Below are 27,434 nucleotides of genomic sequence, written 5' to 3'. Positions count from 1 at the left end.
TACCTCACTTTTTTAGTATACATTATTTCTGTTTATTGCATGATTTTAATCTATTCAAGATACATATACAGCAAATCTATTTATTTATTTATTATTATTAATTTATTTTTCTTCTATATTATGTATTACATTGAACTGCTGCTGCTAAGTTAACAAATTTCACAACACGTGCTGGTGACAATAAACTTGATTCTGATTCGGAATAGCTACATTGTTTCAGGACTGGAAGTAACTGGTTTAGATGGTGAAAACTCCTGTGAACTACCTAATGTCTATACACAGGAAAGTATTCGTGTGCATAAAGGGAACATTCCATGACAGAGGCCTCTCCAGGGAAGGTCTCACCTGAAACATGCCCATTTGCCAGAAATTGATTTGGAAATTGAACTGCTGATGGGCACAAATGTGCCTAAAGTACAAGTGATTCGCAGTGTTAATGATACACCTTATGCAATTAGAACATTGTTGGGTTGCACTGTGAATAGACCACTGAAAGGATACCATGGTGATAGAAGAGACTCAGCTGACAGTTAACAGGATCTCAGTTTTGAACTTGGATGAGCTTTGGTAGCAGCAGTTCGAGGGAGACTTCCCTGAATGCAGTCGGAATGAACAACCTGGTTTGTCAAGAGAGCTTAACAAATTCATGGAGCTGGTTGTAAATTCTGCAAAATTGGTGGATGGCCACTACCAGATTAGCTTACCTTTGAGAAAGAAGAAAGTTAACATGCCTAATAATAGGAAGATAGCTGAACAGCATGTTCCAAATCTAAGAAAGAAGCTTAAGAAGGATTTGTCATTTCACAGTGATCACACAGCTTTCTTGAAGATTATGCCGAAAGATTGCCAGCAGAGGATATGGGAAGGTCTTGTATTTACCACATTATTGTGTTTATCACTTCAGAAAAGGAAAACTTTGTGTTGTGTTTGACTGTGGAGCGATTTTTTGGGGAATATCATTTAATGCTCAGCTTTTACATGGATTGGAGTCAAAACCAGATTCAGAAAATATCATGGTGGATATTGAATCAATGTTTCATCAGGATAAAGTACCAGGGGAAGATGTAGATCTGCTGAGGTTTCTTTAGTGGCCTGATGGTGACCTCAGCCAAAGTATGGTGGACTTTAGAATGGTGGTACATTCCTTTGGAGCAACTTCATTGCCGAGTTGTGCCGATTTCAGTCTGTGCTAAATGTGCAGAAGATACTGAAGAACAGCTCAGCCACAATATGGTGGATCAGGCTTTGATTGCTTCTGTCTTGATGACTGCCTTGTGTCAATGTCCTCTGAGGAAGAGGTGGTGTTTCTCTATCATGACCTTGTATCCATCTGTGCTAAAGATAGTTTTCAATGCACGAAGTGGATAAGCAACAAAGATAGTAAAGAGCGAAAGACATGAAGAATTTGGATTTGGATCAAGATATTCCATCGGTGGACAGAGCACTGGGTGTGCAATGATGCATTCAGATACTTTCAAGTTTAAGATCACAGTCCAAGATAGACCACTCAGCAGAAAGGTAATCCTCTCCACAGTTAGTTCCATCTATGATCCTTAGGAATTTTGAGTCCAGTGGTGTTATCTGCTAAGAAGATCCTACAAGATCTATGTAAGAAAGAGCTTGGCTGGGATAACACTATACCAACATCTGTTGCTCATGAGTGAACAAGATGGCTGGAAGATCTCTGACAGTTGGAAGACTTCAAGGTTGTTCGATGTTTGGTACTCTTGGATTTTGGAGAGGTTACTGCTGCACAGGTATACCACTTTACAGATGCAAGTGAAGATGACTATGGTGCAGTGACTATTGTTGCAGAACACGTGTTCTCAGGTGCAACATGGGGAAAATCTAGGGTAGCTCTGTTGAAGCTGCTTTCCACCCCTTATTTGGAGTTCATCACTGCTATAACGGACACAATGTGATGGTACAACCATTGTAGGTAGAATCTCAGATGGTGACAAGAGGGCGTACAGGAGTGAGATGTGCCAACTAGTAGAGTGGTGTCACAGCAACAACCTGGCACTCAATGTCCGTAAGGTGAAAGATCTGATTGTGGACGTCAGGAAGGGTAAGATGAAGGACAACATACCAATCTTCACAGAGGGATCAGAAGTAGAGAGAGTGAGCAGTCTCAAGTTCCTGGGTGTCAAGATCTCTGAGGATCTAACCTAGTCCCAACATATCGATGCAGTTATACAGAAAGCAAGACAGTGACTGTACCTCATTAGGATGGACACATTGTGGAGGAAGAAGTTGCACATGCACCTTCAAGACTCAGTTTTTTGGACCGATAGTACTTCTGTGCTGAAATACATCAAGAATAAAATTTTCAAGTTCCAAACCTTAGTTGCTAATAAAGCTTCAGAAATTCTTAAGGTCTCACAAGCATCTCCATGGAAGTACGTACACACTTCAAGCAACCTGGCAGATGTGGCCTCTGGACATGGGTGTCAGGGCCTCAGTATCTTCATCAGCCTGAAAGCGAATAGCCTGTGAACCCTGATTGTTCTGGAGATCTTCTACTAGATGATCTGAAAGTTAAGAGGAGTGTTACAGTGAACATCATGCAGATTGAAGAAGAGGTGGACCTGGTAACATGTATAATCCATCATATCTTGTCTTGGACCTGTTTGAGGAAGACAGTGGTCTGCATGCTTAGATTTAAGAACCTGCTCTTGTTTCTTAGTCAGAAGATGAAGCAATTGAACATTATTCTTGCAAAGTCTGACTTGGATGAAGAACAGCAAGGGTATTCTTTGGGGAGAAAGACTGAGATGGCCAAAGGTTAGATCTGCCGAGATTGTCTCTCAGTGGAGGAGCTCAGAAAGGAGATCGCTGGATTTTGCTAAAGAAAGCTTTCCAGATGAATTCTGAAGTTTACAAATGGAAGAAAGCATGGAGGTACAGAATCTTGATGAAGAGAGTTTCCACACAGCTTCTTGTCTGGTAGAGGCCATTATCAATGAACAGTAGCTTCATCCGATCCCAATATTTGGAAGCATTAACACCCAACCATCTGTTGCTTCAGAAGACTTCACTATCCTTACCACTAGGAGAGTTTCCAAAGGTAGACATTTATGCTTGTCTTAGATGAAAGCAAGTCCAATATATGTCAAACTTGTTTTGGACACGGTTACTCAAGGAGTATTTACAACAGCTACAAGAACATCAGAGATGTTCAGGTATAAAATGCAATCTTCCTCCAGGAGATAGTCTGCTTATAATTGATGACACAGCACCTCAAAACTCATGGATCATTCAAGTCTTTTTGGACAGAAGAGGATTTGTGCGGCCTCTGTGCATCAAGATCAAAACAAACTGTCTGGACAGACCTATAACCAAGATCTATCTTCTACAGGAGGTAGAGGTTTGAGGAGCTACAGCTCTAGAAGTTTCATGATCTTGACTTGGCAGAGAGTAGTGGTAAAGATCACTCTGTACTAAGGTAAGTGCTGTTAACTTCTGGCCTAGATAACTGTTGCATGACTTATCTGGAAGAAGAAAGAAGAAAAAGGACATTTGCATGAATGTTAGGATTTCATGTCTCCTGTTTTTTAGTAGCATGTAGCTGTAATAATTTTACTGTAATAATTAGGGGCTGGGATATAGGAGCCATATATCTATTTTCTGTCTGTCTGGATTGTACTTTGTGTTGTGCGTTTATTATGGGTAATTTGTCACATGGGTTGGGGTATGGGAGAAGTGAAGAGTATAGTTATACTTTGTCTTGTTCAGATTAGTCTAAGTTAGAACAACAGGCAGTCAGAATTATATCTTTTTGTTGTCAATTTAAATATGCTAATGCTTATGTATGCTTGAACACGTTCAGACTGTTTATTTTGTTATATTGCTAGTTTTAGTTTCGAGTTTTTTATCGTTACAAGGTTGTTCATTTTTGTAGGTTTCTTAATAAAGGATTGAATATAATTCTTCAACATAGGACTTCGCTATTGTGGAGCGCGTCAGACAGTGTTAACACCCCGTGCTTAGTCTCTGAGTAGTATTGGTTTGTTTTCAAGTAACTGCTACAATATTGATCAAAGATGTATAACTGAATTTGTGGTTCATCTCTGCCTTGACCGAACCTAATAGTTCAGATTCGGGGGCAGAGCATATTATCCATGTTTCTGTATTTACAGCAGTGCATCCTTGGGATATTTACAGGGACCTCTTTAGATGTTCATCGTACTAACATAATGAGCATGCTGTTGGAATTAAATGAATAAGGAATAAGAAAGAATACAGGAAAAGATGGAATGTTGATTCGAATGGGAAAATAGTTAATAATCCTGGCATGTGCCTGACAATGTGGAGAATTGCCTAGGGATGCCGTGTCCACAACACATAGGACAAATTTAATCCACCTTAATGGCATCCCAATCAGTTTACTCACAATCATCAGCAAAGTGATGAATGGTGTTGTTGACAGTGCTAGCAGGCAGTAATAACCTTTAAGGCACAAAACCCCACAGGAAAAGTGGTTCATTGTGGCTGACAGGAGAAATTAAAGAAAGAGGACTCTGGCACTGAGTCTGGTTTGTGGTTCAGGAGGGAAAGGAAGAGGCAAGCTGTGGTGACAGGGGAACAGACAGGAAGTTCTGTGGATGAGAATGAGAATTCCAGACCATATGTTGACTCCAGGGTGCCATGGTCTGGGGCATCTCAGATCAAGTCTTCAGCATTCTTAAATGGGAGGACGAGCAACCAGAGGTCGTGGTCCATATAGGTACAAATGATATGGGTATGAAGAGGGATGAGTTTCTGCAAAGTGAGTTCAGGGAGTTAAATGCTAAGTTGAAGGACAGGACCTCCGGGGTTGTGATCTCAGGGCTGCTACCCGTGCCACATGCTAGTGAGACCAGAACTAGGAGGATCATACATTTTAACATGTGGTGAATGAGTTGGTGTAGGAGGGGGGGGCTTCAGAATTTTGGATCATTGGGCTGTCTTTCAGAGAAAATGGGACCTGTACAGAAGAGGCGATTTGCACCTAAACTGGATGGGACTAGTATCGTAGCAGCAAGGTTTGCAAGTACTGCATGGGAGCATTTAAACTAGAGCTGCAGGGGGATGGGAACCAGAGTGCCAGAACAGATAGTGGAGTGGTTGTGGCGACAGATGTTCTTAAGACCTCAAGCAAAGTCAGGAATCAAAAGGTTGCGCATGGTGGGACTAATTCTCTGGGCTGGATATATTTCAATGTAGGAAGTATTATAGGAAAGGCAGAGAAGCTCAGGACATGGATCAGCACATGGAATTATGATATTGTCGCCATTAGTGACACTTTGTTACGGGAGGGGCAGGACTGGCAGCTCAATATTTTGGGGTTCTGTTGTTTTAGATGTGATAGAGCAGGAGGGATTAAAGGAGGGAGTGTGGCATTACTAGTCTGGGAACGTGTCATGGCAGTACTCGGACAGGACAGACTGGAGAACTCATCTAGTGAAGCTTTATGGGTGGAACTGGGGAATAAGAAAGGTATGACTGCGTTAATGGACTACATTATAGACCACCCAACGGTCCACAGGATTTAGAGCAACAAATTTACAGAGAGTTTGCAGACTGTTGCAAGAAAAATAAGGTTGTGATAGTAGGTGATTTTACTTTTCTACATATTGACTGAGACTCCCATACTATAAAAGGACTAGATGGGATAGAGATTGTCAAATGTGTTTATGAAAGTTTCCTTAATCGGTACATCGAGAGTGTGTGTAATACATGATCTCCTATTAGGGAATGAGACAGAGCAGGTGACAGAAGTTTGTGTAGGGGAACACTTTGCATCTAGTGATAATGCCTTTAGTTTCAAGGTAATTATTGAAAAGGATAGGTCTAGTTCTTGGTTTGAGATTCTAAATTGGAGAAAGACCAACTTTGATGGTATCAGAAAGGATCTGGCAAGTGTGGATTAGGACAGCAACACACACAAAATGCTGGAGGAACTCAGCAGGTCAGGCAGCATCTATGGAAAGGAGTAAATAGTTGATGTTACGGGCCAAGAGCCTTCTTCAGGATTGAGAAGTTAGAGGGAAAAATCCAGAATAAAATGGTGTGGGGGGGGGGGGGGGAGGGAAAGAGGCTAGCTAAAAGGTGATAGGTGAAACCAGATGGGTGGGAAAGGTCAAGGGCTGGAGAAGAAAGAATCTGATAGGAGAGGAGAGGAGAAGGAGGTGGGGACTCAGGCACAAGTGATAGGCAGGTGAGAGGTAAAGGGTCAGAATGGCGAATAGAGGGAGTTTGGGGAGTTGAAATTTGTCGACCAGAAGGAGATATTGATATTCGTGCCATCAGGTTGGGGGGTACCCAGATGGAATATAAAGTGTTGTTTCTCCTCCCCGAGGGTGGCCTCCTCTTGGCACAAATAGAGGGAGTTTGGGGAGTTGAAGTTTGTCTACCAGAAGGAGATATTGATATTTGTGCCATCAGGTTGGGGGTACCCAGGTGGAACATAAAGTGTTGTTCCTCCTCCCTGAGGGTGGCCTCCTCTTGGCACAAAGAAGACCATTAACTGACAATTTGGAATAGGAATGGGAATTGGAATTAAAATATTTGGCCACTGGGAAGTCCCGCTTGTGGTGGGTGGTGCGGAGGTGCTCGACAAAGTGGTTCCCAATTCACGAAGGGTCTCACCAATGTAGAGGAGGTCGCATCGGGAACACCAGACACAATAGACGACCCCAGCAGATTCACAGATAAAGTGTTGCCTCACCTGGAAGGGCTGTTTGGGGGCCCTGAATGGAGGTGAGGGAGGTGGTATATGGGCAGGAGTAGCACTTGGGCCACTTGCAGAGATAAGTGATGGAAGATGGGGAGGTAAAGATATGTGTAGCGGTAAGATCCCTTTGGAGGTGGCGGAAGTTGCAGAGGATAATGTGTTGGATGCAGATGCTGATGAGGTGGTAGGTAAGGATAAGAGGGACTCTATCACTATTATGGCGAAAGGATTATGGGGAGAGAGTGGATGTATGGGAAATGTCCAGCTAGCCTCTTTCCCCTCCACCCATCTTTTTATTCTGGCATCTACCTCCTTCCTTCTCAGTGCTGAAGAAGGGTCTTGACCCAAAACATCAACTATTTACTCAGATGCTGCCTGACCCGCTGAGTTCCTCCAGCATTTTGTGGGTGTTGCTTTGCAGACCCTTCTCCTTTCGTGGATTAGGACAGGCTGTTTTCTGGCAAAGGTGTACTTGGTAAGTGGGAGGCCTTCAAAAGTGAAATTTCGAGAGTACAAAGCTTATATGTGCCTGTCAAAAAGGCAGGGATAACAGATTTAGGGAGCCTTGGTATTCAAGAGACACTGAGGCCTTGGTTAAGGAAATAAAGGAGGGGCATAGCAGTTACAGGCAGGTGGGAATAAATGTGGTCCTCGGGTGCAAGAAGTGCATAGCAGGAGACAAGTTCTGCTTTTGATGCAACCACACATGATTCACCAGCTGGAATTCTAAACTTCAAATGCAGATTCTATTAGGAATTACACAGACCTGCTCCTAAATAATCACTTGATGAAGCGCTTCCCAGTTACCAAGAAATACTGATTGACATGTTTGACATAGTTTACCTGGTAGTCATTAAAGGCTATCTTATCTTTTCTTGTACAGGGAACAACATAGGGGAAGTCCATATGTTGTATAATTGTCTGTGACATCTTGTCTGAAGTACCTATTGGGGCAGTTGGTTGCCAAATTTACACTGTGATTGTAATAAATAACAGTTTCATCTGGGATTAAGCTTTGATATTCAGTAGTAATAATGATAAGATAACTGAATCATTGGAACTTGCCAGAACTTGAACCTACATGATTTCACTTTTATTCTTGTCGACTAATATGAGATTAATGATGTTTAAGCGCCAATTATGAGAGAAGATCTGTCATTCACTAAACTACAGGAGACGAGAAAAGTTATTTTCTGGGGCTTTTGGTGTGAATGATGTCATGGCAAACAAGTAAACTGTTTAGAAGTTCTTCCTTGAATGAGGCACAAGAGGTGGATCCTGATTTGAGGAGTTCCACTCAGAAAGGATGTTTTGAGGCAAAGACTGAGAAGATTACCAAGTGATATTATATCTAAAGTGGCATTTTATTAAGGAAGCAGTGATTTTCCTAGAGGCCAGCCAATGAGGATTGGGCAGCAAGCTGTTGCTCTTCCTATCACAACGAGAATTTAGCAACCCTCTATGAGATTTCAATGACTGTTCATTTGGATATTTGAAGACTCAGGCTAGAATAAAAGGGATTCTCTCATTGACTGAAATTGCGTAATGGTTCAGTGGCCTTTTTCAAAATACATCATGCATGTTAGGTTTCGAAAGCCACAGCTATTTCTTGAGCCTGCTCTATTAATACAGATATCTCAATTTGTTGAACCTTTTGCTCAAGCTTTTTTTGTGTGGATTGTGTTGGAACTTTGCCAGTACATAAACCATTCATGATATTACAGTAAAAGTTGAGACAGTCAAACAAACTCCCCATAGACTCAATCCAAGCACAAATGGCAAACTTCAGAGAGGAGGTCCAACTCACCTTAAACAATGGCAAAATTGAACTGGGCCAGACAAGATGGAGTTTCCATCCCTATTGTAAAAGACTCAGAAACCCGATGATCCGCGAAGATTCTTTCTTTGCTGTACATTTAATGCAAGACAAATTTGAGCCCTAGAATATGACTGAAAGGTTTTATTAGAATCAATCTGCAAAATGGATATCAGCAAGTATTACTGACTGACCAATGGACGGATCTACCTGCCTTTTGCACACCAGATGGGCTGTTTCAGCATAAAGCCATATCATTTGGTATGAAAGACCACTGGCAACCTTTCAGAGAATGACCAGGAAAGTGATTACCATGTTGAGTAACTGCGGACTGTGTGCGCTGATGACCTTTGAGATCAATTATAGTTGGAACAACCACCTCGTGTTTGTTCCAAATTCAAAACCATAATAACCCCACTGTGGAAATAAATATATAAAATCTGTCGGGCCAATGAGCACTTGAGAAATTGAAGGACAATTTCAATAAATGGCCCCAAGCCTCTGATTCTAAGAATCTCTTTAAAGTGGCTCTTGAGGCTTGCAATAAAGACTGGGAGAAATTCTGATCCAAGGTGAAGTACTGGACTGGAAAGGTTGGTCAGTTACTTCTCAAGCAAAGTATTCCTCCATTGGGAAAGGGCACTGAGCCTCTTTATTGTTCTTTAACAATTTGAAAGGCATGTTAAAAATGTAGTTTTGAAACCCAAGACCATTGGCTGTTTTGTGGCAAATTGATGCTGCAGTTCTTTGCAATAAAAATCATGTATGATGCAGGTGAAAACAATGATGACCTGTCAAGGGTCCAAGCAATGAAGACGTAACTAAAATGGGATGACAGAAGATCATTGCTGCAGTGTTTTGTAGCATGACATTGTCCAAGGGTTTAAATCAGTAAGCGCTTGATATATGTAAAGACTTTGTTGTAAATCAAAGTTTATTATGGTAAAGGGAAGATACAATTTATGAAAGAATTGTTTGGAATTGTCTGGAATTTATTCTTGTTCTGCCTTCAGCCAGCTGTGGGCAACTGAAGTTGATACAACTTGGATATGAAAGAACAGCATGACCATCTCATGAGCCTCCACATCCAACTAATCATTCTCTGCAAGTTCCACCACCTTCAACAGGATCCGACCACCAAACACATCTTTACCTCCTTCCTCACCCACTCTTTGCCTTCCAAGAGGAACACTCTCTTCATGATTCCCTTGTCCATTTGTCCCTTCCCCACTAATCTTCTCCCTGGCACTTACACCTGTAAGCGGAGGAAGTGCTACGCTTGTCCATTCACCTCCTCCCTCACCTCTATTCAGGGCCCCAAACAGTACTTCCAGGTGAGGCAACACTTCACCTGCAGTCTTTTGGGGTCATTTACTATATCTGGTGCCCAATGCAGCCTCCTCTGCGTTGGTGATACTCGACGTAGATTGGAGGACTGCTTTGCTGAGTACCATCACTCTGTCCGGAACAAGCAGGATTTCCCAGTGGCCAACCCTTTTAATTCAAACGTCCACTCACATTCTGACTTGTCGGTCCATGGTCACCTCTACTGGTATGATGAGGCCACTCTCAAGTTGGAGGAGCAACATCTCATACTCCTTATGAGTAGATTCCAACCTGATGGCATGAACATCGATTACTCTAACTTCTGGTACACTTCTTCCCTCTCTCCCTTCCCTTTTCTCCCATTCCCCACTCTGGCTCTCTCTTACCTCTTCTGCTCACCTGCCTATCACCCCCTCCTCTTGGTGCCCTTCATCTTTCCCTTTCTGACATGGTCTACTCTTCTCTCCGAAGAGATTCCTTCTTCTTCAGCTCTTTGCCTTTTCCACCTATCACCTCCCAGCTTCTCATTTCGTCCCCCTTCTGCCACTTACCTGCCTTCTCCCTCACCTGGCTTCACCTATTACCTTCTAGCTTGTACTCCTTCCCCTCCCTTCACCTTCTCAGTCTGGTTTCTTCCCCCTTTCTTTCCAGTCCTGATGAAGGGTCTCGGCCCAAAATGCTGACTGTTCATTCCTTTCCATAGATGCTGCCTGACCTGCTGAGTTCCCCCAGCATTTTGCATTTGTACTCCGTATTTCCAGCATCTGCTGAATCTCTTGTGTTCTTGAGCCTTCAGCCAACATTGATGGAAAGAAACTGGAACACGTTCAAAGGGGGTGTCATCATGATACTATCAATCCCGCTGGTGTAAGTTAGTAAACTAGGAAATGTCATCCAATAGAACTAGAGATAACTACTGCTTTTGATGTGACTTCCCAGAATTAACAAAAGAACTTCAAAATTTCACTTGGGCCCATGTACTCGATTGAACATTGTGAATTCTCGCCAGTAATCAAAAGTGTATGACATTTGCTTGGTATATAATATGTATTAAAGTTATTTGCATAAGTACAGGAGAAATTGTGTTTGAAGCCTCTTTTACTGCAGTCAGTGGTTTTGCTGTGATTGTTGTATAGGTGACCAACAATTATTAAGTCCAACAAAACAATGTCTAACCATGTTGACAATCCATATTAATTACCATATTCATAGTGGCTAACATTAAAATCCCCGCATGGAGGGGGAGGGGGTACACCATTTATTGGTAACCCATTGGGCCAGCAACACAAGTTCGGTAGAGGAGTGAGTCATTGATCCTGGAATCCCATGGTATGTACTCAATAACTGGAATCCTTTCTGACATAGTCATAGTCATACTTTATTGATCCCGAGGGAAATTGGTTTTCGTTACAATTGCACCATAAATAATTAAATAGTAATAAAACCATAAATAATTAAATAGTAATATGTAAATTATGCCAGGAAATAAGTCCAGGACCAGCCTTTTGGCTCAGGATGTCTGACCCTCCAAGGGAGGAGTTGTAAAGTTTGATGGCCACAGGCAGGAATGACTTCATATGACGATCAGTGTTGCATCTCGGTGGAATGAGTCTCTGGCTGAACGTACTCCTGTGCCCACCCAGTACATCATGTAGTGGATGGGAGTCATTGTCCAAGATGGCATGCAACTTGGACAGCATCCTCTTTTCAGACACCACTAGAGAGCCCAGTTCCATCCCCACAACATCACTGGCCTTACGAATGAGTTTGTTGTTTCTGTTGGTGTCTGCTACCCTCAGCCTGCTGCCCCAGCACACAACAGCTAACATGGTCACACTGGCCACCACAGACTCGTAGAACGTCCTCAGCATCATCCGACAGATGTTAAAGGACCTCAGTCTCCTCAGGAAATAGAGACGGCTCCGACCCTTCTTGTAGACAGCCTCAGTGTTCTTTGACCTGTGCAGTTCATTGTCAATTCGTATCCCCAGGTATTTGTAATCCTCCACCATGTCCACACTGACCCCCTGGATGGAAACAGGGGTCACCGGTACCTTAGCTCTCCTCAGGTCTACCACCAGCTCTTTAGTCTTTTTCACATTAAGCTGCAGATGATTTTGCTCACACCATGTGACAAAGTTTCCTACCATAGCCCTGTACTCAGCCTCATCTCCCTTGCTGATGCATCCAACGATGGCAGAGTCATCAGAAAACTTAGAGTCTTGTCATCTTCAGTGCCGTAGTTGAAGTCCGAGGTGTAAATGGTGAAGAGAAAGGGAGACAAGACAGTCCCCTGTGGAGCCCCAGTGCTGCTGATCACTCTGTTGGACATCCAGGACACCATCCACAAAACACAAGTCTGATGTTTATTTCCCTCAATTCGAGAAACTTGCTGGGCCTTTTCAGGGGACTGGCAATCATATTGCTAAGGACATAATGTAAGTAAGGGCACAGTGATGCTACCTTACAGCTCCAACAACCCAGTTCAATCCCTACCTCTGGTGCCGGCTGCATGGAGTTCTCACACGTTCCCATTTGGTTTTTCCGGGTGTTCCAGTTCCCACTCATTCCGCAAAAACATGGAGTTCATAAGTTAAATGGCCACTGTAAATTATCGCGAATGTGTAGGTAAGTGGAATAATCTGCTGAGCAGGTGGTTGGGGGGTTGGTGGGGTGGGGGGGTGCGATTAAGTTGATGGATACAAGAGTCTCTGCAGGTGCTGGAAATCCAGAGCAACACACACAAAATTCTGGAGGAACTCATCAGGGCGGGCAGAATCTATGAAAATGAATAAACAGTCAAAGTTTCAGACTGAGCCCCTTCATCAGGACTAGAAAGGAAAGGGGAAAGACGCCAGAATAAACAGGTGGGGAGAGGGGAAGAAGGGCATGCTAGAAGGTGATAGGTAAAGCCAGGTGGGTAAGAATGGTAAAGGGCTGGAGAAGAAGGAATCTGATACGAGAAGAGAGTGGACCATGGGAGAAAGGGGAGAAGGAAGGGCACCAGTGGCAGGTGCGGAGAAGAAGTAAGAGGCCAGAGTGGGGAAATAGAAGAATTCTATATTCTATACCACTCTGTAAGGGAATAGAGGAAGAGTGAAAGGAGAGGGGAAAAGCAAAAAAACAGAAAAAAATTACCAGAAGGAAAAGTCAATGTTCGTGCCATTAGTTTGGAGGCTACATAGATAGAATATGCGTTGTTGCTTCTCCACCCTGAGAGTGGCTTCATTGTGGCAGAAGAGGGGACCATGGACTGATATGTCGGAACAGGAATGAGGATAGGAATTAAAGTGGTTGGCCACCAGGAAGTCCTGCTTTTGGTGGATGAAGTGAAGGTGCTCAACAAAGCGAGATCGCCAACTTATGTCGGGTTTCACCAATTTAAAGCAAGTCAATTAAGTCCAAAGATGTAATGTTAGAAAGCTTCACCTGCGGAGGGATGAAAACGAGCTTTACTAATTTAAAGAAAGAGAATTTGAAAACAACTGTATGCAAGAACGAGGTGTGACTGACGCAGGCATGGACAAGCAGGGAAACACAACAACGATTAGAAGCTGAAGACATGAACTGTTAAGAGTGGAATTAGTAGTGAGTATCTTTACCCTAACTTGAAAACCTCAGGGTGAAACCCCTGGAGGAGAGACAATAACAATAAAAGATTTATTGAAGCTACGGCTATAAAACACAGCAGCTATAAAGGGACAATATCGGCAGAGATGAATGTCCAAGATCCCTACTGTGTAGTTGGGAATTAGTTCTGTAAAATCATACCAGGGGATTTGGTCAAGTTTTTGTACAAGTTTGTAAATTAACTTGTCATGGATGATAAAATACTTCATTCCAATGAACCAAGAAAGAAGATGGCAAGCTACCCAAGATTTGATGAACCAGTGCAGGAATGAAATGTGTAATGACGCAGAGGATTTAATATGGTTGGATATGTTTATTTTCATTTGAAGAATCTGAATTTGATTTTCTGCAAGAACTGACTATTTTTGCAAAGACTTTGATAAGTTACTGAATGAGATTTACTTTTTTTAAAAGTTGTGATGTTGGAGAATTGTCGTGAAAGGAGTTAAACTGTGTATACACAGTTGCATGCAAAAGTTTGGGTACCCCTGGCCAAAATTTCTGTTACTGTGAATAGCTAAGCGAGTAAAAGATGAACTGATTTCCAAAAGGCATAAACTTAAAGATGATACATTTCTTTAATATTTTAAGCAAGAAAACTTTTTTATTTTCATCTCTTACAGTTTCAAAATAACAAAAAAGGAAAAGGGCCCAAAGCAAAAGTTGCTTTGGGGCACCCTGCATGGTCAGTACTTAGTAACACCCGCTTTGGCAAGTATCAGAGCTTGTAAACACTTTTTGTAGCCAGCTAAGAGTTTTTCAATTCTTGTTTGGAGGATTTTCGCCCATTCTTCCTTGCAAAAGGCTTCCAGTTCTGTGAGATTCTTGGGCTGTCTTGCATGCACTGCTCTTTTGAGGTCTATCCACAGATTCTCGATGATGAGAATCACCATCGACATCTGTTCCGACATATCAGTCCATGGTCCCCTCTTCTGTCACAATGAAGCCACTCTCAGGGTGGAGTAGCAACAACTCAAATTCTGTCTATGTAGCCTCCAAACTAATGGCATGAACATTGATTTTTCCTTCTGGTAATTTTTTCAAAAGTTTTCAAAAAAGTTCTATTCAAAAGGTTCAATGGAACATCTAAACAAGCCTGATGCATTTTGGAAACAAGTCCAGTGGACTGATGAAGTTAAAATAGAACTTTTTGGCCGCAATGAGCAAAGGTATGTTTGGAGAAAAAAGGGTGCAGAATTTCATGAAAAGAACACCTCTCCAACTGTTAGGCATGGGGGTGGATCGATCATGCTGTGGGCTTGTGTTGCAGCCAGTGACATGGGGAACATTTACTGGTAGAGGGAGGAATGAATTCAATTAAATACCAGCAAATTCTGGAAGCAAACATCACACCGTCTGTGAAAAAGCCAACGATGAAAAGAGGATGGCTTCTACAACAGGATAATGAACCTAAACACACCTCAAAATCCACAATGGACTACCTCAAGAGACGCAAGCTGATGGTTTTGCCATGGCCCTCACAGTCCCCTGACCTAAACATTATCTGTGGATAGACCTCGAAAGAGCAGTGCATGCAAGATGGCCCAAGAATCTCACAGAAGTAGAAGCCTTTTGCAAGGAAGAATGGGTGAAAATCTCCAAACAAGAATTGAAAGTCTCTTAGCTGGCTACAGGAAGTGTTTACAAGCTCTGATACTTGCCAAAGGGGGTGTTACTAAGTACTGACCATGCAAGGTGCCCAAACTTTTGCTTCGGGCCCTTTTCCCTTTTTGTTATTTTGAAACTGTAAAAGATGGAAATAAAAAAGTTTTCTTGCTTAAAATATTAAAGAAATGAGTCATCTTTAACTTTATGCCTTTTGGAAATCAGTTCATCTTTTACTCGCTTAGATATTCAGAGTAACAGAAATTTTGACCAGGGGCGCCCAAACTTTTGCATGCCACTGTATAATTTTTGAATTTGAATTTAAACCTGTAGATATATTGCCTGGAACTGAACCTGAAGTTAACTATATACTTAAGAATAGAAATTATATTTGGTTTTCTAACTAACTAGGGATATGTAGAAAGGAAAGTTTGGTCTATAAACTTTTAACTAGGGAATAACATTAGAGGGTCAGTGTGGACATGTGGAGGATTACAAATATGAATTGACAATAAACTGGACTGGTCAAAGAACACTGAGGCTGTCTACAAGAAGGGTCAGAGCCGTCTCTATTTCCTGAGGAGATTGAGGTCCTTTAACATCTGTTGGACGATGCTGAGGATGTTCTACGAGTCTGTGGTGGCCAGTGTGATCATGTTTGCTGTTGTGTGCTGGGGCAGCAGGCTGAGGGTAGCAGACACCAACAGAATCAACAATCTCATTTGTAAGGCCAGTGATGTTGTGGGGATGGAACTGGACTCTCTGATGGTGGTGTCTGAAAAGAGGATGCTGTCCAAGTTGCACGCCATCTTGGACAATGTCTCCCATCCATAATGGACTGGTTGGGCACAGGAGTACATTCAGCCAGAGACTCATTCCACCGAGATGCAACACTGAGCGTCATAGGATGTCATTCCTGCCTGTGGCCATCAAACTTTACAACTCCTCCCTTGGAGGGTCAGACACCCTGAGCCAATAGACTAGTCCTGGACTTACTTCCCGGCATAATTTACATATTACTATTTAATTATTTATGGTGCAACTGTAACAAAAACCAATTTCCCTCGGGATCAATAAAGTACGACTATGACTATGATCTAATTAGTTAGAGAAATTACAGTAATAAAGGAATCTCACTGATTCTAATTCAAAATGAATTTGTTTTGGTTTGATGACTAAGATTTGGAACCCAACCAGAATACTGGAAGTTTGAATTGTTCTTGCTCATGTAAATATTTTGTACATATTGTTTTTTTTCTTACAAACAAAACTTATCTCCAGAAGTGTGTGGTTTCTATTCACTGCCTCCTTCCCATACCTAGAATCTTCTGATGGCCTACTAGCACTTAGTGTAGTACTATGTAATTTGATTTTCTCAAAGGGTGCAGTGACTAGTCACACGTGATAAGACTGCTGCTACATAGGTGTTACACAGGCCACACTGGGAGCACTGGATACAATAGACAACTGCAAAAGATTTGCAAGTGAAGTCTTACCTCACTTGGAAGCACTGTTTGGGGCCCTGAAAGGAGGTGAATGGGCAGGTGCAGCATTTCTATTGTTTGCAGGGGTACGTGCCAGGAGGGAGGGACGACTGGACAGGGGAGTCACAGAGGGAGCGATTCCTGCAGAAAGTGGAGAGTGAGGGTGGGGGAAAGTAAAGCTATGATTGGTGGTTGGATCCTGTTAAAGATGGTGGAAGTTGTGGTGAATGATGTGTTGGATGTGGAGGCTCATGTGTTGGTAGGTGAGGAGAAGAGGAACTTTATCCATGTTAAGGCAATTAGGTGATTGCTTAAATTAATGGAAATATGTGGAGAATAAAATGGAATTAGTGGAAATGATGCTTGATGGTTGATGTGGACTTGGTAGGCCGAAGGCCTGTTTGTGCTGCATGACTCTATAATTTCCACTCTAATCAAAAGGACATTAATGAGACAGATTGTTTAAAATCACTATCCAGTAATTCACAGTCATAATTTCTGCTAATCAATTTTTATTCTAGATTGATTTAATTGCATGAATTTCAATTCCCCAGGTACTACAAGTGAGATTTGGAAGTAACAGCATGCTCTCTGCATACCTGGATAAGGACAGCACCAACAAAACTTAACAAGTTCAACAGTATCCAAAGCAAACCAACTCATTGATACCTCAAACATTTAACAACCCTAATAACAATATACTATATCTACAGTGTATGCCTCCTACACAATATATTGTAGTTACTCATCAAAGCTACATCATCAACACCCCACAAAGTAGCAAAAAAAGGTTAGCAGTTTTGTTGTGACACCGCCACTCCTCCAAGGTGCAAACAGAATGGGATTAAGTGCGCGCATAGACAGGAGTGTGAGTGGGGTTGGTGAGAACCAAGGAACAAGTTAGTGGGCAAGGGTTCTTGTACCCGAGTCTACATTTTTTTAGGTGTGTGCAAGACAGCAAGGATATACCTGACAAATGATGCTTGTTTATATGCCCACTGTTGTATGAGCATGAAATCACATGCAACGGAGCCTAGTCTCCAATGGTCCTAATCTTCCTTGTCGTTGGATCCAAACTATGCCCTGGGAAGCCCATCTGGTAGCTGGCTTTGAAGGAAAAGGAAGCCATGTCTGATTGTGGTATACAGTCCCCTGCTGTTCGCCACAGGGCAAGTCTTTGCCAGGATCATCCATGTGCACCTTTTCCCAGCTCCAAACTGCAGTATGAATTCCATCTACATGGAGGCATAGTGCACACAAGATTCACCATGTGACAACTCCAATAGAGATGCAGGGACAGTATCAACGATCTTCCAGATTTCTTTCAACACCACCAAACCAAGAGGGAATATACAGCAGCATCCTCTATTTCTGCGACTCACTGAAAGCCATTTGCATCTTATGTTTGCCTTACACCAGCAATGAACCTAACCAACAAAGTTACATTACAGACCAGCTCAATGAATTCCATTATCAAAGTCATTGGCCCACGCTTTCTCACTATAATATGGTTTCTTACAATGTCCTATCGTAGAGGAGCTAATTTTCAGACCTGTTCAAACTGCAGTGGTTACATTCCAGAACCACGATCACCTGCACCCGGTGGGATGTAATATGTAGACAACACTTACGTTTTGGAAGTGATTGGAGACCATTCGGAGGCCACTATCAATTCATCACAGAAGCTTATAAAGAGTTGGCCCTTACATTTAATGAGCACAATACAAAAGTCCTCTACAAACCCCTCTTATTACACATACATGACTATAAAATTTCACAGCGCCAGTGTTGGAGATGTGCTTATTTTCTCCTGTCTCAGGAGTGGCTTCTCAACAAAGGCAAAGATAGTTGATGTGTTTAGGGAGCAGCAAGCCACAGTCCAAGGGTAGGTATAAAGTGAATTAACCATTGGTTTCATTCATACCAATAAGAACCACCTATAGAACCATAGAAACTACAGCACAGAAACAGGCCCTTTGGCCCTTCTTGGCTGTGCCGAACCATTTTCTGCCTAGTCCCACTGACCTGCACACGGATCATATCCCTCCATACACCTCCCATCCATGTATCTGTCCAATTTATTCTTAAATATTAAAAAAGAACCCGCATTTACCACCTCGTCTGGCAGCTCATTCCATACTCCCACCACTCTCTGTGTAAAGAAGCCTCCCCTAATGTTCCCTTTAAACTTTTCCCCTCTCACCCTTAACCCATGTCCTCTGGTTTTTTTCTCCCCTTGCCTCAGTGGAAAAAGCCTGCTTGCATTCACTCTATCTATACCCATCATAATTTTATATACCTCTATCAAATCTCCCCTCATTCTTCTACGCTCCAGGGAATAAAGTCCTAACCTATTCAACCTTTCTCTGTAACTGAGTTTCTCAAGTCCCGGCAACATCCTTGTAAACCTTCTCTGCACTCTTTCAACCTTATTTATATCCTTCCTGTAATTTGGTGACCAAAAGTGAACACAATACTCCAGATTCGGCCTCACCAACGCCTTATACAACCTCATCATAACAGTCCAGCTCTTATACTCAATACTTAGATTAATAAAGGCCAATGTACCAAAAGCTCTCTTTACGACCCTATCTACCTGTGATGACACTTTTAGGGAATTTTGTATCTGTATTCCCAGATCCCTCTGTTCCACTGCACTCCTCAGTGCCTTATCATTAACCCTGTATGTTCTACGTTGGTTTGTCCTTCCAACGTGCAATACCTCACACTTGTCAGTATTAAACTCCATCTGCCATTTTTCAGCCCATTTTTCCAGCTGGTCCAAGTCCCTCTGCAGGCTCTGAAAACCTTCCTCACTGTCTACTACACCCCCAATCTTTGTATCATCAGCAAACTTGCTGATCCAATTTACCACATTATCATCCAGATCATTGATATAGATGACAAATAACAATGGACCCAGCACTGATCCCTGTGGCACACCACTAGTCACAGGCCTCCACTCAGAGAAGCAATTCTCTACCACCACTCTCTGGCTTCTTCCTTCGAGCCAATGTCTAATCCAATTTACCACCTCTCCATGTATACCTAGTGACTGAATTTTCCTAACGAACCTCCCATGCGGGACCTTGTCAAAGGCCTTACTGAAGTCATGTAGACAATATCCACTGCCTTCCCTTCATCCACTTTCCTGGTAACCTCCTCGAAAAACTCCAACAGATTGGTCAAACATGACCTACCACACACAAAGCCATGTTGCCTCTCCCTAATAAGCCCCTGTCTATCCAAATGCTAGTAGATTCTGTCTCTTAGTACTCCCTCCAATAACTTACCTAGTACTGACGTTAAACTCACCGGCCTATAATTTCCCGGATTACTTTTCGATCCTTTTTTAAACAACGGAACAACATGAGCCACTCTCCAATCCTCCGGCACTTCACCCGTAGACAGCGACATTTTAAGTATTTCTGCCAGGGCCCCCGCAATTTCAACACTAGTCTCCTTCAAGGTCCGAGGGAACACTCTGTCAGGTCCCGGGGATTTATCCACTTTAATTTTCCTCAAGACAGCAAGCACCTCCTCCTTTTCAATCTGTACAGTTTCTATGGCCTCACTACTTGATTCCCTCAATTCCATAGATTTCATGCCAGCTTCCTTAGTAAGTACAGACGCAAAAAACCTATTTAAGATCTCCCCCATTTCCTTTGGTTCCGCACAAAGCCGACCACTCTGATCTTCAAGAGGACCAATTTTATCCCTGACAATCCTTTTGCTCTTAATATACTTGTAAAAGCTCTTTGGATTATCCTTCACTTTGACTGCCAAGGCAACCTCATGTCTTCTTTTAGCCCTCCTGATTTCTTTCTTAAGTATTTTCTTGCACTTCTTATACTCCTCAAGCACCTGATTTACCCCCTATTTCCTATACATTTCATACAACTCCCTCTTCTTCTTTATCAGAGTTGCAATATCCCTTGAGAACCAAGGTTCCTTATTCCTATTCAATTTGCCTTTAATCCTGACAGGAACATACAAACTCTGCACTCTCAAAATTTCCCCTTTGAAGGCTTCCCACCTACCAATCACATCTTTGCCAGAGAACAACCTGTCCCAATCCACGCATTTTAGATCCTTTCGCATTTCTTCAAATTTGGCCTTCTTCCAGTTCAGAACCTCAACCCTAGGACGAGATCTATCCTTGTCCATGATTAAATTGAAACTAATGGTGTTATGATCACTGGAACCAAAGTGCTCCCCTACACACACTTCTGTCACTTGCCCTAATTCGTTTCCTAACAGGAGATCCAATATTGCATCCCCTCTAGTTGGTCCCTCTATATATTGATTTAGAAAACTTTCCTGAACACATTTTACAAACTCTAGACCCCTAACAGTATGGGAGTCCCAATCAATGTATGGAAAATTAAAATCCCCTACCACCACAACTTTATGTTTCCTGCAGTTGCCTGCTATCTCTCTGCAGATTTGCTCTTCCAAGTCTTGTTGACTATTGGGTGGTCTGTAATACAATCCCACTAATGTGGCCATACCTTTCCTGTTTCTCAGCTCCACCCACTAGTTACTTTCAGAAGCAACTTACAAGCAGTAGTGGATTTTGAAATTGCAAGGACATGTGGATAAATAAGTCTTGTTTTCTATGAAGAGCAGAGTCTACAACTGGAGACTGCTCAAGAGATATGCCTTGGAAATTGGTAAGATAATACGTGGTCCCTTAAGAGGCATCTGTATGAAGATATCTGTTCAATATTTGCACAAAACAGATGTGACGTGATCATGAAACATCTTCACATGCATTAACTGGATGTAGAAATGACAGGACATCAAACTCCCAATCATGACTACACTGATTGGGAAGTGTAATATCCATGGAAAAACAATAGTTGAAGATCTAGGATTTGGAACCAGGCACCTGGTGTCATGAGTTCAATATTTTGTGTCATTGTGACATAGATAAATGGGAACATGTTTCTCCAAGTCTGGGATCAAAGGAAGTTCCTTACTTGCAATATTGCCACTTAGTAATTCAAACATCATCATAAGCATTTTTGTCTATCAATCAATGGCCAGAACAAACAACCCAATACTGTTACAAGGAGCGGCTGGAGTGACTGGAGGCAGACCCAAGTGCAGGACACAGGCACGGAGACAGACTTGGAACTCAGAACCAGGACCTGTGCTTGACTTGGAACTCGGAAGCAGGACCTGGGCTTGACTTGGAACTTGGAACCAGGACCTGGGCTTGACTTGGAACTTAGAAGCAGGACCTGGACTTGACTTGGAACTCGGAACCAGGACCTGGGCTTGACTTGGAACTCAGAAGCAGGACCTGGACTTGACTTGAGCTTGGAGCCCTGACTTGGTCCGGGACTCAAAGCGTTGACTTGGTCCGGGACTCAAAGCGTTGACTTGGTCCGGGATTCAAAGCGTTGACTTGGTCTGGGACTCGGAGCCTTGACTTGGTCCGGGACTCGGAGCCTTGACCAGGGCGGGGACTCGGAGCCTTGACCAGGGCAGGGACTCGGAGCCTTGACCAGGGCAGGGACTCGGAGCCTTGACCAGGACGGGGACTCGGAGCCTTGACCAGGATGGGGACTCGGAGCCTTGACTTGGACTGGGACTCGGAGCCTTGACTTGGACTGGGACATAGAGCCTGGAACTGGAACACGGAGCTTGAAACTGGAACACAGAGATGACAACACCAAACAAAGACAGACAATTTTTATCTTGGCTCAGAGGAGTGACAAACAGTCAGCAATCCTCAGCTAGAGAGACAGAAGAGACAGAATTCCTAACTCGGAGTAGCAGCAAACAGCCGGACCTACTCAGCTGGGAACGAGACGACTAAACCAATCAACAACTGACAATACGAATCTTGACATGGAGTAGCTCATGAAGTGGTAAACGGCTGGCAATCACTTAACTGGAAATGAAGAGACAGAATTCCCAACTCAGAGTACCGGCAAATGGCTGGACCTACTCAGCTGGAAATGAGATGACAGAAACCAAACAATGACAGTCCATTTGTATCTAGACACAGAGAAGCTCATGAAGACGGCCCCTTATTCATGGTGGCTCGGATGATGGTCCCTTATTCTTGGCGGCTCGGAGTGGCAACAATCGGCCAGCAAATCTCAGCCGAACATGAAAACGACAGAATTCACATCTTAGCTCGGAGTAGCGGCAAAACAGCCAGCAACTCAGCTGGACACGAAAATGACTGAATTCACCAAGCAGCCACAGGCACCCAAGCAACTTACAGAGTCCATGATTCTCGGCTGCTGCTGGATGAGCATAGCTGCACTTGGTACAGTGACGAACCAGCAGCGAGTAGATGAAAGCCAGAGTCTTTATGCTGCCGGTTCGAATGAGGATCAGGTGCCCTAATCAAGGAGCCCAGAGGAACACGGGGAAAAGGAAACTAACTGAAATGAGGAGTTAATGGACCGGACCATGACAAATACAAATGTTAGGCTATTGTAAATTAAAAAAACACCCCTCACGATGTAGTGGTAAAAAAAATTGTACGTTTTGGGCATACAAATTTTGGGTTTGGGTTTTGGGTTTGACTTTAGAACATTGATGTTGACACTGCCACTATCTAGTCTCAATAAATATGTCTGAATATTCAGAACTCGTCTTACCACTTAATGTGTTGTTCCCATTTGAGTACATAATTCTATAGAACAATCTGTCATAGTCATAGTCATACATTATTGATCTCGAGGGAAATTGGTTTTCATTACAGTTGCACCGTAAATAATTAAATAGTAATCTGTAAATTATGCCAGGAAATAAGTCCTGGCTCAGGGTGTTTGACCCTCCAAGGGGGGAGTTGTAAAGTTTGATGGCCACAGGCAGGAATGACTTCCTATGACGCTCAGTGTTGCATCTCGGTGGAATGAGTCTCTGGCTGAATGTACTCCTGTGCCCAACCAGTCCATTATGTAGTGGATGGGAGACATTGACCAAGATGGCATGCAACTTGGACAGCATCCTCTTTTCAGACACCACCGTCAGAGAGTCCAGTTCCATCCCCACAACGTCACTGGCCTTATGAATGAGTTTGTTGATTCTGTTCACTGTCCACTCACAACATATTGAAGTAAATTACACACTATAACTGGATATCATATTCATCAACTTTGCTCACTTTTGTACTTAAAAGGTATAGAAACATGATGATTTTGGAGATACATCCAACTGGTCTCTCTTGTATGTTTGCTTGTGCTGAACGAAGACCTGGTAAATCTACAGCTTCAGACTCCGAGTGGCTCTTTCAACCACAGTAGAAGAAATTTACCACTGCCTTCAATATGCCAATACAGCCTCGGGTAAAAAGATCAGATCCCTAGAACTGGTTTAACAGTGATTTCTGTCCTGTTGTACACTTCTGCGACTAGGGTATTCTAGTTTAGATTATTACAATGTCCAAAACATTCATCCTTTTCTTGCAATCATTCAGCCAAAGAATCAGAAGAAACAATGAAGTGAATATGAAAATCCATTTCACAATCAACTTTACAAATGCAATTCAAAACTCAAACATTAGCTGTACCGTAATGCTTAAATTTGCACTGCAAGATTAACTCCAAGAACAAAGCTTTAGTGATTATTAATATTGTAGCGTTTACACAGAATATAAATGCTAAAATTTTGTTCGTGTTCCCATCTGAAATGCCCATTTTCGCTTCAGACGCCGACTAATATGTTTCATATTTTCAACGTCCTCAGGTTTTTAATTTCGCGAGCCTACCTTCAGCTTCAATTTGTTGGTTTGCTGTCGTGACTCTAAGTAATAAAACTGAAATCATCTGCTAAATTTGTTCCTCAAACCTTACTAGTAATACAAATTTAACTGAGAGTAAATCCTGCCTTCCTGCAATAACGCGGAGTTACAAACTCACTGCCTGTCGCCTTGGTGCTTGCCAAAGCTGGATAACAGGTTGTAACGTAAAAAAACTAACTTGAGTTAGTTCAGCCATTCTTCGGAAAACTTGTCAAGCACAAAATGACAAAGCACAAAACGAGAAACTTTTAGCTGCGGGAGTTAAATGCAAAACAGCACATCGATAACACATGATCAGGGACAAATACCTGCGCTCAGACTGATGTTGCTGCTCTCAGCCGCTGGATGGTTTGTGGATATGCCGTTATACCTGACGGAAGGATGGTCTGGAGCGGTCGCTCCAAGGTGTGACTGGGATGCCGAAGCAAACGTTGATGTCGCTGGCGATGCTGTTCCCGGGACCAGCCTACTGTTGGACGTGCTCTGATAAGGGTAATGTTGCTGCTGTTGGTGGTACTGATGGTGGTAATGCTGTTGCTGCTGCTCGGTGTTTATGGCAACCGGCTGCTGGTGGTGACTCTGATGGGGAGCTCCTCCTCCCGCTCCAGCGCCAATGGCCAGCTGCGGGATCTCCACCATTGTAGGTCTCTCGTACCTCCTGGCCATCATCACCTTCTTCCCGGGGAACGCTTTGTGCACACTGTATGGGTTTCGCTGTTTGCACACTTTGGGGACAGTGCCCGCGCGTAACGTTTCATCTTCCGTCTGATGTATTGCCTCCTCCATTGCGGCTCGCTGGTACTGGGGAGGCGGAGGCGGGGAAGCGGCTTCCCTTCAGCTTCTGCTTTGACGCTTCTACCAAGCCCAGCTCACAGTCGGAAGGGGCCACCGGTGATTGGCAGCGCCGCTGACCTACGCCCGGGAAAGTTACCGGCGAACCGACGCGCAGCCCCGGAGCGACCCAATGAGAGGAAGACGAGGGCGGGACTTCTGCTTCAACAGAGGCTTCTGTCACTGATGTCTGTATAACTGCTTCGGTCCCTGTCACTTTTGGTCTCTACTCTCTCTCAGTCTGCATGTGTCAGTGTCCCAGCCTGTACCCATGTATCACAGTGGGTGGGTCTCTGTACCCTTTTATGTGCCTGTATGCATTATAAAGATGTGTCTGCGCTTTGTAACGTGTCTCAGCATGTTTACATGTTTCAGTCTCACTATATATCTGTCACCCTCTAGTATGTATGTATATTTATGTGTCATTGTCCCTATTATTATTAATATTCTCGTTAAGTATGTCTCAAGGGTGTCTGTTTACCTGTGTCAATCTTTCTGTTTCCATGCCCATGTGATGTGTGTGTGTGTGTGTGTGTGTGTGTGTGTGTATGGGCGTGTGCACATACACAGATCTCCCTCAGTGCATCTGTGTTGTATATGTCTCTCAGTGTACACCTCTGGTTATGTATTTATGCATCTCTATGTTTCTGTGTTGGTGTTTCTGTTTATGTGTGCATGTTTGGCTGTAGTATATTTGCATGTCTCCCTTAGTTTGAGTGTAAGACAGAGAGAGAGAGGGACAGGGAGAATGAGAGAGAGAGAGAAAGAGAGAGAGAGAGAGAGAGAGAGAGAGAGAGAGTTATAAAAAGACATGAAAACAGGCCATGGACCCAGGTCCGCACCAGCCATCAGCTGCCCTTTTGCACTAATTCTCCATTAACCTCATTTTTTATTCTCCCCAAATTATCATCAATTCCCCCAAATTCTACCATTACAATTCACAGTGGCCACCTATCCTATTAACTCACATGTCTTTGGGATCTGGGAGAAAACTGATGCACCAGGAAGTCACCCAAACAACCACAGGGAGATCATGCAAACTCCACACAGACAGCACCCAAGGTTAGGATCGAACCCAGGTCTCTGATGCTGATTCAGGGAAGGTACATCGTAGGTCTTTGCAGGCTTCTTTCACCTTCAGTAAAATTTTGTACCTCTGTTCATGCATACATATCTGCCTTAGTGCTTGTAGATTTGTGCCTGTATCTGTCTGTCCCTCTGTATAATGTTTCTGGCTGCTTACAATGACTCCAATATGATTTACACAATGCCTTATCAGCAAGAGATAAACCAGACATACAAAAATGCCAGTCTTTGTTCTTATAACTTCAGCACACAGTGCTCTTTCTACAACTGTAGATTATATGTTGAATTTCTAAAGTATTCAACTAGCAGAAAATTAATAACCAGCCACAATTCAATTGCCAGTGTAGTCCCTGCCCTTCTAAATTCTGCAATGAAAAGGAAGCAAAAGCAGGTAGAAAATTATTCAATGCATTATGTATCTGTTATGGACTTATATATTTCCAGCCCGTAAGACTTCTATTGTCCCACACACTTTTGTTAATGATGTCCACAAAGCTCTGATGCAAAGGACCATTTTTATGTTGAGTGACACTTTGATAACTATGATAACTGGGCTGCTGACCCTACTGTCTCAGACAGGGCTGTTGGAAATCTTACTTTGGTCAAGTGCCCCATTGCCATCCATGGTTGTTATATTCAATTTATTAGAGTGAAAATTCACAGTTAAGACTCAACTTTTTTTTACGGTAAGTACTCAAATACAGCCACAGTGACCGAGTGACCACAGAGAAGATTGGAAGCTGGTGTTAACTAAATCTATAATTACACATTTCCTATACCAGAGATTCACAAGTTAATATATTTATGGGGACCTTCATCTTGCTTACCCAGTTAATTTGCATATACTATGGACTGAACTGCTCTGTTCTGTCTCAGTTCACAAATAATATGAAGGAGATAGATAATTACTGCTAAATGGAAGTAGATGGAAATAATCTGAATCCATGGAGTAGGTATACTAAGACCTATGTCCAACCAAAATTGTTGCTTATATGAGAATACAATTATGTTTCATGGATTCAGTAGTACTTATTTACTTACTGTCCAGTGTGTGCTGGTGTTTAGGGCAGCAATGAAGGTCCTCCATCTCTGGTGGTGTTCAGGGCTTCCTTCATTATGTCAGTCCGTCTTGGTTTTCACTACTGTCAATCATACATGTTCAGGGTGGAGACT

At 42.9% G+C, this 27,434-nt stretch overlaps 1 protein-coding gene across 1 annotated transcript in view; it reads right to left on the bottom strand.

The window, feature by feature from the left end:
* The window catches only part of LOC140194614 (BEN domain-containing protein 4), a 71,224-nt gene extending 46,052 nt beyond the window's left edge, over positions 1–25,172 (bottom strand). Inside the window, exon 1 of the mRNA XM_072251854.1 lies at positions 24,653–25,172. Coding sequence (XP_072107955.1) covers positions 24,653–25,130 — 478 coding nt within the window. The 5' untranslated portion in view covers positions 25,131–25,172. The remainder of the gene's footprint in view (positions 1–24,652) is intronic.
* Between the last annotated feature and the right edge of the window lie 2,262 nt (positions 25,173–27,434).

The sequence above is a fragment of the Mobula birostris genome, chromosome 3, assembly GCF_030028105.1.
Source record: "Mobula birostris isolate sMobBir1 chromosome 3, sMobBir1.hap1, whole genome shotgun sequence".
NCBI lineage: Eukaryota > Metazoa > Chordata > Chondrichthyes > Myliobatiformes > Myliobatidae > Mobula > Mobula birostris.
The sequence above is the reverse complement of the archived record's forward strand: the minus strand, read 5'-3'. Positions and strand labels throughout refer to the sequence as shown.